Genomic DNA, 19498 nt, shown 5'->3' on the forward strand with positions numbered 1-19498 from the left:
ATCTAAAGAACTCGATTTGGTTAATAAATGCTCTAAGGAAATTTTCCTTGAAAACAAAGTCCGCAAATATAGGGTGTTCTCAACAAAGTTAAGCTTATTCTTTCTCACACGAGAAGTACTAACTCCGCGAGGAGTTGCGACTTTTATAACAAGTTAGTAGTGGAACAAGAAAAGTTTTTAGAGCGGTATTGATCACAAAAGTTTGCTTATAGCGAAGTAGTTATGTGTGATTCCTATATAAATATAACTGGTACATAATATTTTAGTCGAAAAATAATTACTAGTTTTATAAAAAAAAACAAAGTATATTCTTACTTTTCAGTATGAGTCAACAAAAATAATTGAATATATCATACAACTTGTATTGTTGCATACATTGTTCTATAAAAATGTTGACCTAAATTCCTTGTTGTACAGCAAACGAGAAAACACAACACATCTAACAATGATAGTTTTCTGTTCATATCAAATACAACTCAATTAGTCAACTCCTGGACTATTCCTAATTAGTGTGTCAATTGGCACCCGATGACATAATGCGTGATACACACATCGTGACCGTGCTCACGTAAATCTAATAAATATTACCACCGCATGATGTATAGTCGAAGAAAAATATTTCCTTTCCACCCTGTATTGAATATCGTATAGCGAACTCTCATAATTTAAAACTATGGCATTTTTTTGCATCACAGAAGTCAAATGACATTCCACTGAAATTAATGTCCTTGACTGTAACACAAAACAAAGCCTCGTAATGTAATCTTGGTATTCGCTAAACTATTTAACAAGATTTTATAACATATGGCATAACCATAATGAGATATCCAGGTTATGAATGAAACAATGACGTGTATGGATCTGTTGCGTGCTAAAGGTCCACCCACATGACGCCGGCGCCGAGCGGTTGCGGTGCGTCGACCGTCGCAAGGATGCCTAAAACATAAACTCACGAAAGCGAAGGACTTGCTAAAAAATTCAAAGTTTTGTAGTTAGTCCTTCTAATAAAGTTGCTCGTTAACAATAATGCGATTTTCGCCAAGCATATGTATTGAGAAAAAATTATTTCTAGAGACATATCTTGTAAGAGAAAATATAAATTTCATCATGTCCTGTTAATCTATATCAAAATAACTTCTGCTATTTACAGACTGACAAAGCCAATAGTTTAATATTTGCGCAAGTCCACATTTGTCGCGGTTATCGCACAATGAATCCGATTTGGTATGCATTCCGAACTCGATTAGCTAACTTGGTACAATGTGAGTGGCGCTCAACATCGCCTAACAAAAACTGGTCGGTCGTGGCCTCAGAGCTTAGCGCTCAGGTGCGCGACCAAGCATCTATATGACCATCTTTGTATGCTAAATACAGTGCAGTGGAATTGAAATAAAGAGTAATAAATGTTCAGACATGACGAATTGAATAAGCTTATAATAGACATAGGAATAACTGGATTAATAAATCAACGCCACGTCAGAATCGCTTCAGACAAATATGCTAATAAGAACATACAGTTCCGTTAACGCACTGATGCATCTCTAACTATGAAAATGCGTAAACAAAGAAAAAGTCAAGCCGCAGTTAAAGTTCAGAAGCTCAGCGTTGAGATGCGCCTCGCTAACAATCAACTTTTTGTTGAAACAAACATCGACATTTGAACAAAGTAATGAGAGACATCTCTCCTAAGCAGTGACTTGTGACGAAAGATCAAGAAACAATGGGAGTTGTGTCTTTCTTTCAACTTCCCTGTATTTTTTTGAACTTTTTAAATAAGTTTTGTTGTCTCAGTTTTCTCGAGATTGACAATTATTTAGGAAACGAAAGAAAGTCAACGTACAAATTTAAATCTACGTTTGCAGTCAGTGTTATTAATGTTAAGTTCTTCTAGTTTTAATATTTATGTCTACCTACATATTTTTAGGTTCATTACCTTACATCATAACATCACTTGTCATCATCATCCTTGTTTTCCCATTCATAAAAAACAACATTTGTAATTCAGTATAATGAACATTGTTTTTTGTTATAAATACATGTTTGTAGCGGAATAAAAACTCTTCAAGCAATCAATAGAGGTGTTGTGAGTAGTGCATTATTTTCGCGTACTATGAGTCGTACAATCCGTCGGGTAATTGAATAGTTTTGTAAACATGAGCACTATGCTAGTGGCAGGCGAGTGTTATTATTTTTCATTCAGTCATAAAAATATTGATTACAACTATTGTTATTCATTGAATGAGATTGATGAACGCGATTGTCTTTTTTTTCCTTAGATTTTATTTAAACTAAAGTGACAAGTGATGAAATAATAATAAAATATTCTTTGCCGATTCGATAGAATTGAAACGATCACGCAGCTAGAGATTTGACCTTCTCCAAAACGAAATGGTCCGAAGGCGTCGACTTGCAACCGGTTTGGGCAAACGTCTCACAAATAGCAGACAAACGGCCAAATCTTGGCGTTAGATTGCAGCCGTATGTGTTGTCAAAGAAAGAAGTTGCCACATTTTTGAGTGTTCCTTATTTAAAAATATTTGTTTACCAATATGTCAAGTTTGGACAAACAAGGTTTTCCATGGCGAATTTTACATTCATAATATTATCATGGCAACATTACGTTCAAAAATCTTGTCCTTTTGAATAAAGAACTCAGGACGTATTTTTTTAATTAAAAGAAAAACAAAAATTAAATAGGTTATACCGACTGTTATATACCAAATATAACTTTATCCGCTTGAAGTGAACCGTAACTCCGCTGCAGTTTATTTGAACGCTTGACAAGAGTCAGTCGCAGGTCGCCGTTCGCCGTCGCGGGTACAAAGAGCGGAAGTCACTAATGAGGTTATATATAATAAAATTGAAAAAACAATAATAATAACAGTGGTTCAATATCATAACGAGTAATAACTAAATATTACCTACTATACTATAGTTCACCTACCAAATGATTTTATGGTATTGGGTAAAAGCTGATTAAAAGAAATTGTTCTTTTTATTTTATTAATAGAATACAACACTTTATTATTAAATTGAAGAAAAGTGTCAGAAATAAAAACTAGCTTCTGCCGCATACTATATGTATATTTTTTTGTAGAGACTCTTTTTGCATAATTCGTCCATTATCGGCCACCTTATGAAAACCTCGGCCGGACAAAGGTCTTCGTACGAATTTAAAAACGTAACGTGTAATGGAATTCCAAAGAAAAAAAGTAATTTGATATTCACACAAACAATACATTCAAATTGTTTTCAACAACTAGTGAATGTCTTTACATCGACGTGATAAATTTTATATAATTTAATATTTCAGCGTTTTATGCAAAAAAATCAACAAAAGACATTTAACGAATCCTTGATAATCCTTGTAGAGGTAACGATTAATGGATATCCGTAAGAAAAATTTACATCTCTGCTTATAAAATACGCCTTGACCCACATCCTCGTACCCCACGATGTAAGAAATATATAAATGTTAATGTTATGTAAAAGGACATCTGTTTACCGCATCGTATGTACTTATGTATATTGTAAAAACTTCCGATACCAATAAATATGTACATGTCTTTACAGTTTTTTCATTCCTTAGATTTATACTGTTTTTATATAATTTTATCGATAAGACTAACAAAAGGTAAAACAAAATTATACGACCTTTCTTATACTATATACTATATTCAGTTTTGTCTTAGTCATATTTAAACCTCAACATTTCCTTTGATTTATCATCTATTTACTTAAACCCTACCACTTGTTACATGACATACAAATGTCGACGCGTACGCAAATAAATTATCCTTAAGTTTTATGTACATAACTGTAAGGAGACGAGTAAATAAACATATACACATGTAAAATGAATTGGTGCCGCGGACTCCAAACTGTTAGCGTCGAGTATTCAATTTCGTCTACAGCGAAATATATTTGAATACAATGGACGTTACGTTCAAGTCATGTGAGTATACTTCTGTGCTTCTAACCAACTGCATTGGTTTAAACGATTTAAAACACATTCACGTCTTCTTTAGAGCACTGTGGGTGTAGCAAGAATGTTGTCGACGATCGCCTTCGTATCGTCATCGTCAATTATGTCCGAAATTAGTATGAGATTTTTGGTTTACTTCACGCCTGATAGAAGCGATATGATGGAGAATGTCACGAATATTATAGCCTACCGATAACGACAGAAATTTAACTTGTAGGTACTATGAAATAAGTGCATCGCTAATCATCATGTATGTAGTCAATGTTATATTTTAAGTAGTAGTATTATATCGAGTTATTTAAAATTCCAGATAATAATGTGTATCTTGCAATCAGTGACGCACGCGCAGTGCAAACGAGGCTTAATCCACGTAATACCGATGATGTCTCAATCCACAAGGATTACTATCGCATACCCCGAATGAGGACAAAACTTTTTTTTATCGAAAAAACAATAGAGTTCTAAATGAATGTTTGTTCCTTAAAAATAGTGTAACAATATGATTTTGTCTTTAAGACATGACAACTGAGTGACATAAAAAAACCTTAGAATGTATAAGATATTCCAATTTTATAGATATTTATTCAAGTGTGAAATATAAACATACAATAATACATTTGTGTATACAAACAGTACAACTTTAAAACCGCGATACGATGAAAAAAAAGATTCACACTTTTATTACAATCCTTCTCTAATAGTCGTTTAGAAATGACAATAAACATTTGTCGTAACAGACCTACAGTGTGTCAAGGCTCTTATATGACATAAGGCTAACTGCTTGGGGTCCTCAACTGGCTGCCATAACATTACAGCAAACACGACGCAAGCTTCGGACGTTTTTTCTAGAATCATCTCTGAGCTTTCAAAAAAACAATTAAACATTCTACTACTACAGACTACATAGATCTCGCTAATATTTGGCATAAATATAGAATATAATTTGGAAGAACATAGGCTACTCATTATTTTTTTCTCAGCGCGGGTGGAGTCGCGCAAAATGGCCAGTATCAATTTTTTTTAAATCCTGTCAGATTCAATGACTTCAAAATATCAAATATCGAATTAACACTCAGACTTAAACTGTTGTATTGTACAATTTGTTCTTATTTCTCACTTGAAGTGTCTACGTAATATTATTAATATCATATTATTAAGTCAATTTTCTCGATCAAAGCAGCAAATATTCCGATGACATTTGACCTCCCCCAGCCTCATCGCGTCGTGCGCCTCCTGCATAACATAGCGTGATAAGTAACAACTATATCCAACTTGTCAATGTTCATTCATTTTGCTTGACGCTGTATCGAAGTTTATCCTTTATTTTAAAGAGAAAGAAGTAATAATTAGGCTCTAATCTATCCTAGCACCCTTCTATTATAAATTAATATATCTCTCGGAAATATTTTATCTTAAAAACATCTTTGTGTCTCACGGTCAATAGGTAGTTGACCTTATAAGGTTTCCTTCCTTTTGTATCAAAATCTTTTACATGTGTTTTTATCGCAATTTAAGATAACTATACGGTTGCAAACTTCAAAAATATTTGTATGAACGTAAATCGATGCTTCTATTTGCGTGACCATAGTCGAGATATTTCTGTTTCTAACTGTAACTACAATAACTTGACAAGGGATGACATATTTATCAATCACAATCTCAATCTAGGACGCTTCGTTCTATCAAAATTATATATAATATTTCATTCAAATTGTTCAACCAAAATTCTATTGAACGCAATTAGTATTGTGAAACATTAATACATGAATAAATACGTCCATTAGAGCTCAATCAGAACGCACCGGCACGATCGGCTGCTTAATTCCTAGCTCGCTATAAAGACCCTTATAGCGTAGGTCATAAAGACCATAATCCATCATCTACAACGATATCATAAATAATGCATAAAGTACAATCACACGTTTTAAATGCGTACAAACCTCTATACAATTACGATTCTAAATAGAAAATTATGCACGCAATTGACGTCGCTATTTCGTTAACTGTAATCGCTAAATTTGCATGGATTTGCAAACTGTGACGTAATTAACTTGGCCACCGCACGTAAATAACGCTGACCTGGTTGTTAGATAAAAAAATTGGTATTGTTAGAAACTATTTGTATATATGGATTTAGAAGTATCGATGGAATTTATTACAAAATATTAATAAAATGATTTGCAACGATTGCGTCTCACGGAACCATCACACAGATCTATGTATCAATTTCAACCATTCCAAAAAATAAAACCTTTGGTGTGATATAGTTCACCAATGTCAAAATAGAATCATGATCCAATAACGTTGACGATTTAATTATGTGAAAATAGCTTGTTAATTGACTAAATATAATATACCAAAAGTAGTCAACACAACATCTAGTTCCATAAACGAAAACTATATTTCAGAAAGAAACCTCGAAAAAAATTAGAGCTTTTGTTATCTTAATAAAAAATTAATGACTACAAAATGTACTAACGGCGTACTAGTTAAACTATTCAAGGTTTAATTCCTTTTGTCTATTCGCTCTAACTTGTTCCAGAATTAGGTTTCACTGCAGGTTCGATGACACCGCCTCTGCATTCGTATAACCCACTGCACGCAACTCACCTTCACGCCAAAATCAACTCTATGCAACTTAAGAATTAGGTACCATTTTGCTACTGTCGTAACGAGAATCTAACACCAATTATTACTTGAATACAATCTCTATTGAACTTTATTGTATTGTATTAGAATATATTTTGGAACAAATGTTGGTATCATTGTTTAGCTTATCAAACGGATACGTTTAAGGAGCGGACTCGCGTAAGGAGAGACTGCGATTCACAATTGTTATTGTTTGCCGGCATTCAATTGCTACGGGGAACTATAAAATATTGCTCCGGGACACCCGCCATGGACGAGCTTATACCGCATAGCATAACCTCGGCTAAGTTAAATAGAAATTTAATGAAATTTTACTTGAAAACACTAACTTAAGAATAACTTATATTAAAAGTAAACACTTTCAGCTTTTGGCAAAGCTTGTTTAATCAAATATAACATGTAAAGAGGCAAATCATAAATTTTGTAAAACCTTTACAAAGAAGACATATTATTCGTGGCACAAAATGCTAAGAGATGTACTGAGTAAAGCTCTTAAGATAATCGTACAAAGTGAGCAACAGTGTTAAGTAAACTGTAGTTATGAAGCATGCCCTAGTTACTGCGTCACTTTAACCTACACAGTAACTGTTACTGTCAGGTTATTAACCTAAGTGCATCTATTGCAGGTGCATCTGATTCTGAGGATTTTCTCTCACAATAATTGCAATTAAATAAGTATATTTTAAAAACATAAAAATATTTAGACTTAAAAATAGATAACTCCCTAAATAGTATTTATTATCACAATAATGAGTTAATATAAACTGCAACAAAGCTAGATAGTTTTTAGGTTAGAATGTAACAATTAAAATAGTTATTTCATTCCTGCTTTTAATGAAACATGTCAAGTTTCAAATGAGTTAAAATAATCTCGGTGAACTCGTAAAATAATTTCGAAATACATTACAAAACATGGACTAAATCTTGACAAAATAATATCTTGAAATCGGACATGCATAAGAATTTGTTTAATATTAATCTTATCATCAGAAGACCACAGTAAACACGGGTATACATTTGCTATAAGCTTGTTTATAAATATAAAAAAGAAAATCAACAATGTCGGACAATTCATCTGTCTGTCCGTGCGTCCTCGCTAGCTCATTGCGGTTTTTTGCCAAACCTTTGCAGCGGATTTCACTTTCGAAGCGTCTGTTTGGATACGTGTTCGGATTTATCAAACGCTTTCGCTTGGAACACTTTTATCTTTAAGAAACAAGAGATAATATTCTGACCAACTCGAGCTAAGAATGTTATTTTATGAAAGGTTAAAGTTATTATTATTTTACAATAATTTATAAATCGTGTCGATGAAATTCAAGTATATTTTTAAAGATTAAATCTGTATAAAGTTGATTATAAAATAAACTGAGGTAAGCAAATAATTATATACGTAATTGATAGGAATGGGACCTGATAAATAAAAAAATGTTGTAGTTTCATTATTTATAAATGAAACCAATCACAAACATAATACATTATTGTATTGTTTCTACTATTATTGAAACTTGTTTATTAATGATAAAAAAAATGTAAAATATTTCCACTGTTTGCTTCCTATAACAAAAATAACTAGTAATTCTTCGTACAATACCGGAAGAAAAGATTCTTTACGCTCACAATGACAATAACGAAACGTCTTGTTTCTTTGTATTGCTAATTGTACTCGGTAAAGCAATAAACTATTCTTGGTACAAATCAAGATTTCCATAAGTTTGTTAAAGGTGAATTTATTATAAAACTAGGTATTGCTCTACGCTTACACCAAATTACAAAGAGATCTTAGAGAGATACTTTCGAAAAAACATCCATCCATCTAAACATACACATTTATAATATTAGTAGAATAAAAAACAAAAGCAATACCAACATAATGTAAGAACTACATCCATGGTTTTATTACAAAGATTAAAATATTTATTAAAAGATAACTCGTCCAGCAATCGCTTGCCTCTGGCAAATATTTACGTTATTGAAATATCTTCTAAAGGTTTAACATTTTAATTTAATATGAAAAATGTTTAATAAAAGCTATGTTAAAATGAAGAAATATGTCTACGTTAATATTAATCTTGTATTTTGTAACGCAATTCGTATGAATTATGTATACTTAATTATTTTATAAAGTTCACACGATTAAAAGCGAAACGACAAAATAGAGAAAAAAAAATCATTGTCAGAACAGAAGAGAACTGAAATATTATTGTCAGACTTTTTTGTTCGAAAATAAACTGTCTGTAACCAGATTTGTAGGATAAATTATACTCAGTTGAAAAATCAAATTAGATTCGTTTCTCAATACTTTTTTTTCCTAAAATTGGTTATAATAAGGGAAATTACTATACGTCGTAGTGTGAAGATACTTTTCTTGCGTTGAATATTTACTAAAGCCGAACACAATAATTGCTTATTACATCGGTTCTGGTGAAGTCAAATGTTGTTTTAAATAAGTTTAGAGACTTACGCATAGACACCAAATATCTATTTATGATAACATGGAATATTATTTCATGTTACTAAACTTCATCACAAATCAAATGGCGCGAAAATCACCATAAAATAGTATTCGAAAAAAAGCCAGTAAAAACTGATTAGGGAATTAAGCAAATTCCAACTCTAACCTGTAGTGATTAAGATCGTAAATGATATAAGGCACAGGTGTGGATGCTACGGAGCGTGTCTGTGGGAGCGGGCGCCGCAGCGACAGGAATGCGAAGCGACGCGCCCGCGCACTTAGGGCTGACAACATGACGTGTTCTATATGATTTTTATAAATATTTTTTGTTCTTTTTAATTAAAATGTAAACATTTTGATATAATTTTTTTTCCTAATAATTAAATGAAAGTTTTTTTATATTTACAAATAATTAAATTTACATTTTTCCGGTGCGAATAAAAACTTCAGAATGTAATCCAGGCATTCATGACACTTGATAGACAATAGAGAATTTAATTTTTTCGCAAAAATAATATGGTATTATTAGGATTGCTATAATAACAAAAATACCTTGAAAAGGCATAAGAAAAATTATTACTAAAATGTTTTGTTCAACCCTACGTGCGAGCGAGAGCTCTATGTGGGAGCGAGAGTGCAGTGCTCAGCGAGCGCGCTTCCGCCACACAAAGGGGGGTACTGGTCGCGGTCTCCGATCGCCGGCCGCAGTTGCCTCAGGACTGTAGCTTGGAACCCAAAATATCGTATAACCTAACCGACAATTCTGTACAAAAAATAAGAAGATGTAACTCATAATGATAGATGTCAAAGTTTTGGCGAGATTAGTATGCCAAAAAACATTCAAACAAATGATGAATTTTTAATTTATACATACAAAACGTTTATTTAGGTAGGCGCCAGACAATACGTATTGTAACGGTCACAGTAGTGGTGAGGTTTTTGGGTTTCCGAAAAAACTACATTACAAGGAAACATCAAACATTTTTCTTGTATACAGTCAATACATAGTGATAATTTATTTTTAAACGCATTTTGTTGTAAATTTTTACAAAAACCCGATAAGAAAAAAAACTTATTTGATATCTTTAAGCAATTCTCGACCCTTCTGATTTTTGTTACACATTCAAAAAATGTTAATCAAACTGAGGGGATGTCCATTTTCTATAAGTTTTTGTTTAATGAAATACGTAGATATATAGATTTTTAATATTTTACAAAAAAAATCTTGTATATCCTTCAATTTAATATTTAGGCGTATGCTAGGAATTTACCACAAAATAGTGGAATTGTGGGTATCGAACTCACGACCACAAGGTCGGATATCCATACCCTTAACCATTAAGCTATCGGCGCTTCTAGTATTTACGAATGACATATCACACACGTGCGCGATATCAAATACATTAAGTAAATATTGTCTTTATCCGGAACAAACAAATGTGTCAAACAAACAATCATGATTTCATTTCTTGATAGTTTATCTTCGTTCGGTATCAAAGATGAAATACAACGAGATTTTGTTAATTTTCATGTTCTAGTACTACTGTGTATTAGTCCTGGCTTTTAAACAAATATATTTAATTTTTACACGATAATAACATCAGGGACATTAAAACATCTTCGTATATTTTACCAGAAGATAAGCTTCTATATAAATATATTTTCGTACCAGCACTACTATGCAAGAAACTCACTGCAACTGGACGCCAAGTTTGACGGTCAAGTAATACATTAGAATTACCAAATTACCTGACGTCAATTAACGATGAAGTCATTGTAACATAGCTTAGCGTAAGAATCCTCTTTAATCTTTAGTATCTACAACATAGCTGTGAGAAAACTGTCCGAATACTGTAAGTGAAGTTACTTAAACTTACGTTAAAATATAGTAATTTTACCTTTTTCATTTTTAAAATAAGACACGCCCAGACCAGAGTAAAAAAAGCTTCGACTAGCCGCCATAACCACTTGTAATAAAAATGCACACAACAAAGTTTTCATAAGTCTCTCAATTTTTACAAACATATTCATAAAAATTTTATCAACGTCATAAATAGTATCGTAAGAGAAAGTTGAACGAACAGCGTACGTTTGATAAAGGGTGTGCTTCACGTCACTCGAGAAGACATCCAACCCTAATGTGATTGAACTCGTCTACAGAACCGACTCGAGATTGACAATCTACCGATCACACAAATACGATAAAATGTAAAAGAAAACGAATAAAAATTAATTTTACGCAAAGTTAGCCACATTTATGTTAGTATTACTTATTCACACTCCGAGTACATTAACTGCCCTTTCTGCTATCGAATTTATACTTAAGGCTCTCACTTAGTGATCTCTAAGTGGTAATTAGTATATAATTAAGGGTAAACAAATATAAAGTTGATAAGTATTATGTTGACGATAATATGGTTCACCAATTTAGATATATAAACAAAAAGTTATCGCATTTTTTTGTACGGAAATTAAAATGTTACGAGATAATACATTTTAATACAGAGTTCATAAAAGCTTTTCCGCGTCTTATTAAATAATGAACTTTAACCTTAATCATAGACAGGAAAAAATATAATTTATCTAATAAGTCCGCACTCAATCAGAATGTGTCGTAACAAATTATAAGTAAAAACACTGTCATAAAAAGAATAACAAAAACAGTATCATCACGAGCTTATTACTTTAACAAAAAACACCTAAATATTGTTATCAACAAAATGACGCGTAATAATACAAACATATCTACTAAAATTGGCTAAAATTCCGCAAACAGTGCGATGCCGTGATGCCGTGATGCTGTAATCTGCCGCAAATCCTTGATCTTCACACGAAGTGATTACTCAGCTTTTTATCTTGTGCCTTGACGCGCGATAACCAAGCAATTAAACTTAGTGTAGAGACACACAGGCCGCGATACAAACCAGATAACATTACAATAGTTGCTACTCCTGTCTTGCCATTGATCAGCAAGATTCAAGTGTGATAAGTCAACTGGGACTTGAAAATAATAAGTATTGTTCATTCACTCAATGAATTTTTACGCTTTGTTTTTTTGTCCGATAAATTAACAAATGGCAGACCATGTAGAGTAACCACAATAACTCAAAAGTATGTTAATGTTGTTAGCATTTATTCATTAAAACACTGTTTTGAATCACATACTTCAAATCCAATAACCTCCTTCTTTTTATATGAAACTATTAAAATGCGTTATTTTCGTTAAAGTAATCTTGTCAGAAATTACTAACGTTTTAACATCACAAATTTTAGTACCCACTGAAAGTATAATTTTAGTAATTACCGAAAGAATAATTAACCTATGAGTCAGTTTGTATTTGACCTGCACGTCAGAGATCTCGTAAATTATACATATACATACTATCGTCTTATCTATTTACAGTCTAATCGTCTTTTGATACTGATAACCTTTGTACAGGAGTAAAGCCGATATGTGCCATTGGAGATATATGTATGTAAATGTAAACAAAACTCCGTAAATTTTCCTTTTGACTCATGACAAAGTAAGACTTGTTTATAATTTAAATTATTATTGAAAACCGCGTTTTATTAATTGATAATCCGAATGAACTGTAATAAAAAGCGATTTTTAAATTAAATATCCCCACCTTCCTCTTTTATGCCTATGTGTTCTGTGTTGATTTCATAGTTCCCTTACTATCTCACGAGTAGCTTACTATTTTGTCACACAGGTAAAACTAATTAAAAACTACCTAGTGGGGGCCTCTAGTTGACTCATCACTTTGGTTAAAAAAACCGATTTCATTGTTTCCCATTTACGAATAATACCTCGTTACCGCAGGTGTGTCAACACACTAACATTGTAAAATATTATGACATTCGTGATTTATTATGGCCGGATTTAACTTTTTTTTTTAATTTTTCGCAAATCTATGTTAATGCGTACATTTAACGTGTCATATTGTCAGAAATGTTAAACACTAATTCCAAAAATATTATTTAGTGGTCTTCGAACAGCATGATCGAACTGGAAACTACTATTAATTATTAGACTAACAGTGGGTTTATGAGACCAAAATCTCTGTATAAAACATATAATCATCCTTTTCCATTATCTTGGACAAAACCGAGATAACCATGTTTTAAACGGTATGGTATCCACCAGATGTAAGTCCTAGGTATTTATACAAGAATGTTATATAATAATACAAGACTTTGAATTAAAATCGAAATCTGTCATCATTTCAGCATTTTATTGTTGTTATAACTAAAACCAGTTTGTTCTACAATTACCACTTGCTACATAATATGATAACACACATGTATATTACAGTAAATCATTTATTTATTGCTAAACTAACAGCATATAATATTATGCTAAAAGCGTTGTGGCACGCGCTACTGGATACAGCTTTTCATTTGTGGAATACGAATAGCGCGTTAGCGCATAACACCATCATTGACTTCCAATAATACTTGTACATACAAATCTTACTGAAAATGAAAAATGAAAAAGATTTATTGCGTAAACAAAAATGGTACATACTAACATTTGTGCCGGGACTTCCATTCCATCCATAACGGGCTTGTGATTGGAAGTCCCGCTCTTCCGTGTCACATAAACAATATCAATGGTACCTTCTTAATCTATATATTATATAAAGACAATTATACTTTAACAAACAAAACAAAATACAAAGAGTTTATTAAAAAGTAAAAATGAACAATAAACTAATTATTGATTTCTAAATTAAAAAGTAAAAATGAGCAGAAATGATAGAAAATAACAGAAAAACACATTTGTGTAATTTAATGTGTGTGCAATACAGGTCTATTGATTGTATGAATGTGTGTGTGTGTGTGTGTATGTTTGAGTTTGTGTGTGTATGTATGTATGAGCGTGTATGTACATGAGTGCATGTGTGTAAGTACAGTTGAATTTATATAATAATCTTTCATATACGTGGTATAGTTTGAATTAATGTTTCAGTCTCATCATAAGTTTTAGTCATCAACCAGTCAGTTACAGTCTTTTTGCATTTAAATAATTTAATAGGGTAGATATTAATTTCTTTGTTTATTAAATTGTATAAGTTAGAGGAATGCCGAGGATATACAAATCTTACTACCTTACTAATATTATAAATGCGAGTGTTTGGATAGATGTTTGTTTAAAAATTTCACCTAAACGCCCATATGGATCTCACTGCAGTTTACATAGATGTAGAGTACAGTCTGGAAGGCCACAAAGGCCACTAATTAAGTTCCTTTTTAACACCACGCGGATGTAGTCGTGTGCGACAGATAGTAATAATAAAAGCTCGAACTCACAATATTTTTTGCTACATTATTTTTTAAATATGTAACAAACAAGTTATTTGTAGACATTAATTCTTAACTAGAACAAGACCAGATTTTAAAATGATAATTCCGGAAACAAATAAATAATTAAAATTTATCGTATATTCAGGTTTTATTTTTATATCAAATCAAAGCTTATGTATAAAATGTTACCAGTCCTATTATGTTTATTAATAAACAATTACACAATGAATAGTTTATACTAAATAGTTAGCGCCCGCGATTCCGTCCGCGAGGAATTTAATTATTTCTGACTATGTTCTACATCTGTGTCAATTTCATCTATTTCCGTTCATCAGTTCTGGAGATAACATTTAACAAGCATCCATCCATCCATACATCTAACCATTCGAATTTATAGTATAAGTAAGATTAAAGATCATAAATTTAAAACCATTAAGCAGTAAACAAAGCTTAAATAACATCGCAAATCAACACCAGTTGGAGCCAACATTGACAAACATTCGACAAGTCAAAACGACCAATAAATCCCCGCTAATAGTATGATATTCTATGTAGTTATTTCCACTTAGCGTTTAATACATTAGTACAGCGCTAGTGGAAACTGAATCTAAAGTATGTTCACACGATCGATCCACAAGAGACGTTCTTTATCAGATTTCTCAAACATTTGGATTTGGATAACTGCGAGTAATCCGTGCGAATGTAGATAGTGGCCCAAATACTCGCAAAGTTTACAAGATTTTTTATCTAGTGTTGTTAACTTTTATAGACCGCTGTTATCTAAATGACACGTTTATTTATGTCACCACAATTAGAATTGCAACTAAAATACACATCGGGAATATCAACAGAATAAAACGAATAAAAAAAAATGGAAAGAACATAACTAAAAAAATATGCTACGATAACGTTGTACATACATATGTAAGTATACAAAAAAGTATTGTAATAAAACTAATTACCAAAACACATGAATACGAAATCAAATTTAACGAAGTATAAAATTGCATCGTCTATTTTTTAGTTGTTATTTCATTTCTTGATGAAATTTTGCATCAACACAAAAGAGTAAATTACTGCAAGACGTTGCTGTAATAGGTTATTATTAGTCTCGCACGGTAAAATTTTATATTTTTTATTTAGACCAACTAGGTCTGTCTATATCATTCGTCAGCTTAACATATCTAAGATTTTCATTTCGGAAATTAAGAAAATTACCAAAACATTCCTCGATATTTGACCAAAAGCTGAATATCGTTAGGAAGGAAATCCGACACTGTGCCGTTGTATCGGCGCAACACCTTATTAAAATATTAACGTGTATGTCCCCTTACTAATCGAACAGACACTTGACTTGGTAACGAAAGCGCGCCATTCGCTCCAAAGGATTCTAACTAATAATGTCTAAAAATATATTAATTTCAAGCTTGGATTGTACTAAATATTTTGTGTTATAGATTAATCTTAAATGCCATACTAATAAACATAGCCACGCAAATAATAATATATTAATGGTTGATGAAATGAAGACAAAAATACAATGTTAATCTAGAAGTTGAAGTAGGTAGTTTAGTTTTGTCGACTACAGTAAAACATGTCAGTTATTCTAATGAGGATTGGTCAATGAACAGTGGGCAATAAGCAGTGGACAATGAACAGTCGGCAATGTGCAGTGGGCAATGAGCAGTGGGATCGGAAGCGCACGACACAACACGAAATGAAAGCCCAGCGCTGCGTTGTGTTGATTACTTTTCGCTCTATATATTTCATTAAGAAACAACTGTATCAAATGGCCATCTTGCAATTGCAGAACGTAGCCGATTCTGTATCATATACCTACTCATATAATAATGTTCAAATACTCTTACTTTTCACTTATATGCGTACAAGTTTAATTGATTATTAAAATGCTCTTTTCGAAATCTATAATTATAACAGTATTTAGAAACAGTATATCAGAAATTGTTCAAATGTGAGTAACAGCGAAGAAAATACAGAAAATACAACTAACGCAATTAAGAATTAGAGTTAGGTAGTTTGGGGATACTTTTATGTAAGACACATAAACTCATTACAGTGATTATCCAAGCTAATACCTAATAATATAGGCCAAGTTTACATTCAAAACATTTAATATATTGATAGTATGAGAAATGGTTATCAACAAACAAAAAACCTTCGATCTTCGTCTCTTTTTTCCAACATTAAAAACACGAATCGCTCAAGGCCTACGTTTTACGCATTTTTGTTTGTAAATTTTAGCTTGTATTTGAAGAGAGCAAACCTATTTTTTTAGTTACGTTTGTAAACACCTTGAACTACTTCCAACTTAACCTCCGCTTCAGATTATGGAATTATGATTATTTATTTCGGTAGCGGTTTTGAACGAACGTTTCTATGTTTGCTGCACGAAGCCTAATTAAATATTTAACAATATCACTTTTGTGATACTATTTTTGTAATCAAGGCCTGTGCCCTGTGGTATATTGCCGTAATGAATCATTACGGCGAGATGCCATAGCATTTACGTACGTACGGGCATTGTCAGCACATTTGTGGTTCAATTGCAAATATCCCAATATATAATATTATATATTTATCATTTTGCAATTAACACAGCCCTGTTACGTCGTCAAGCACACAAAGGCAGACGGGGGAATAAAATGCTACTACTGAAGTGACAATGCATGCAAAAAGTAAGATTTAAGGTATGCTCACCTCTAGCCCAGCCGGTGAGTACGTTGCCGAGGTAGGCCACCTTGTAGATGGGGTCAGGTTCGCTGATCTTGACGCTGTTGGAGCGGCGCAGCAGCCGGCCCAGGCCTCGTGATAGCCGCCCGAGTGCCCGCGCCGTGAAGTCCTTGCCTGCCGCGCCTGCTCCTTCCGCCAGGCACGCCTCCCCTGGCAGGCTCGACCTGCCGTGCTCCGCGCGTGCGCCCTCCCGGTGCCCGATCAGCTTGGGGATGCCCAGAGGTATAGACTTCTTACGCTCCGCCGTCAAAGTCTTGGCCTGGTTGACACTGTATACGTTACAGTTCTTCTTAAAGCTCTGGCTCGATTCTTTGGTATCGTCCGCGCTCTCACTCTTTTCTGATTCGGTCACGATTGTAATCTTACCGTTGAGGTTTTCACTGAGCGAATTGTTGTTGAGGCTATCGGTGTGACCGTCGCTGAAGCGGCGCTCGGCGGCGGTGCGGCGCTTGGCCAACGAGGGGTTCCTTAGCAGAATGCTTGTTTCGCTCGAGCTTCTGTTCTTTAGAATGTGTATCTTCTTGACGCGGGTGACGGCGCAGTCGACCTCGTCGGCGCTCACAGTGCGCTCGGTCTTGCCCTCCTCGTCGAGGAAGCGCACCCGCAGGCCGCCGGGTTTGTCGTGCGCCCTGTCCGCTTCCTGCGGCCCCTGCGGTTGAGTCTTCGCGCTCGAGTCCAAACAGTGGCGCTCGTTTTCACTTAGAGATCCGCGAGCCATTTTTGTTTCGGCAAAAATCTTATGTTAGATCGACTATGACATTCTGCTCGCGATCGTTCGCAGAGCTTTCGCGTCTACCCGCGCCGCACACGCAGCGACATTTAAACCGGTCACTTCCCAGCTAAATATTAAAGCACACACATAGTACACACTTCGTCCATTAAAGAACGACACCGGTTTGGAATGTAGCCTTCTCTGCACTAAAAGCACTAGTTCGGAAGCTGCATTCACTTTGAAACTGGGCGTTTGTTTGTAATAGATGTATGTAGATTACGAGATGAATGCGCGTTGCAAGTGTTTTGAGGTTACGACACTATCAAGTCACTGTCCGAGAGTAAACAAGGTAGGAGCGACCGCAACACGTTCGCTCCGGTCGACGTGCGGCGGCGGAATGGCGGTGGCGGCGCGGCAGCGCGGCGGCGCGGGCGGCGACTGTCGTTGCAGTGATCCAGCGCAGACCTCACCAGGCCCTGCAACAAATGAAAACAAGTCATTTAAGGTCCATTCAACCAATGTTGCAGCGATCCAGATGATAAATTGATTTGTTTACGGCCATATTAAAAAAAAAATAGATATTTCAAGGTTAAGCACCTTTGTCAAGGACAAGTTTTTTACCTGTGAAATGTTTTTGTTAGGACTTTAATTATTGGAGATTGAAATAATAAAAAATGTATATTTTATGTAGTCATACATATTTATTTCCAAAGCATAACATTATGCGGGTTTACTTTTTTTAGTTGGTTAAAAAGCTTTTGTTTTTAAAGCCACATAATATGTACCAAACTTTAAAGATAGCTTACAAAATAAATATAATTGATCTAGCACATAAAAAAGGATCTCATTGTGTTAAATTTGCGTCAGACAAATAAATCAGTTCATCTGTCACATTATGATAGTAAAATATAAGATATTGTGTCCGCTCTCATTGTCATGTCTTACAGCATCACCTATTCGTATATGACATCACATGACATTGAAGATTTCACATATGGAAACTTTGTAAGGAAAATATTTGTACGTATAGTACCCTATCATATTCATCTTGTCTTGTACTACTTACATTTCCATACAACTCTATCAGTCATCATATCTCAGTCTCTCCCTTCTTGATCATATCATCTACAACTCTCCAGCCAAAGGAATACACATATCTAATAGTGAAACTTAAGTACAGTCTGCGAATTGATTGTATAGAATAGAAAGCTTAATAATAAGTGCCCAACAATTATATCCGTTTAATCAAACTTAATGATTTATATTCATCTTTAACTTTAGATACATCAGGATTGCGTTTTGTAAATATTTTTGTACCATGTATTCCATCATAGAACGACAACTCAAACATTACGCGTGTGTCAACAACTCCTAATTATTAACATAAAAATGCAAATCATGATTCATCACGGGAGATGTCAAACACTACTCGGCTATAAACTGTCAAAACAATATTAAATGTTCATCTCGTTAATATTTACTTGCCTTCAGATAAGAAGAAGGGTTTTTAGTGACAATTTCAAAATACTTTATTTTTAATAACCATCATCACGTAAGGACCATCTAACAGAAACCACACGTTTTGTGTGGTTTTCACAAGATGGCTGTTAGATATTGCATATTGTGTTTTCAACCGCGT

The 19498-nt window shown here is 33.7% G+C and overlaps 1 protein-coding gene across 1 annotated transcript in view; it reads right to left on the minus strand.

The window, feature by feature from the left end:
* Window positions 1-18288, minus strand: part of LOC106127702 (uncharacterized) — a 38532-nt gene extending 20244 nt beyond the window's left edge. Inside the window, exon 1 of the mRNA XM_013325905.1 lies at window positions 17115-18288. Within this exon, the coding sequence (XP_013181359.1) occupies window positions 17115-17865 (751 nt within the window). The 5' untranslated portion in view covers window positions 17866-18288. The remainder of the gene's footprint in view (window positions 1-17114) is intronic.
* Window positions 18289-19498: the final 1210 nt, after the last annotated feature.

The sequence above is a fragment of the Papilio xuthus genome, unplaced genomic scaffold (genome assembly GCF_000836235.2).
Source record: "Papilio xuthus unplaced genomic scaffold, Pxut_1.1 DF824655.1, whole genome shotgun sequence".
NCBI classification, from domain to species: domain Eukaryota; kingdom Metazoa; phylum Arthropoda; class Insecta; order Lepidoptera; family Papilionidae; genus Papilio; species Papilio xuthus.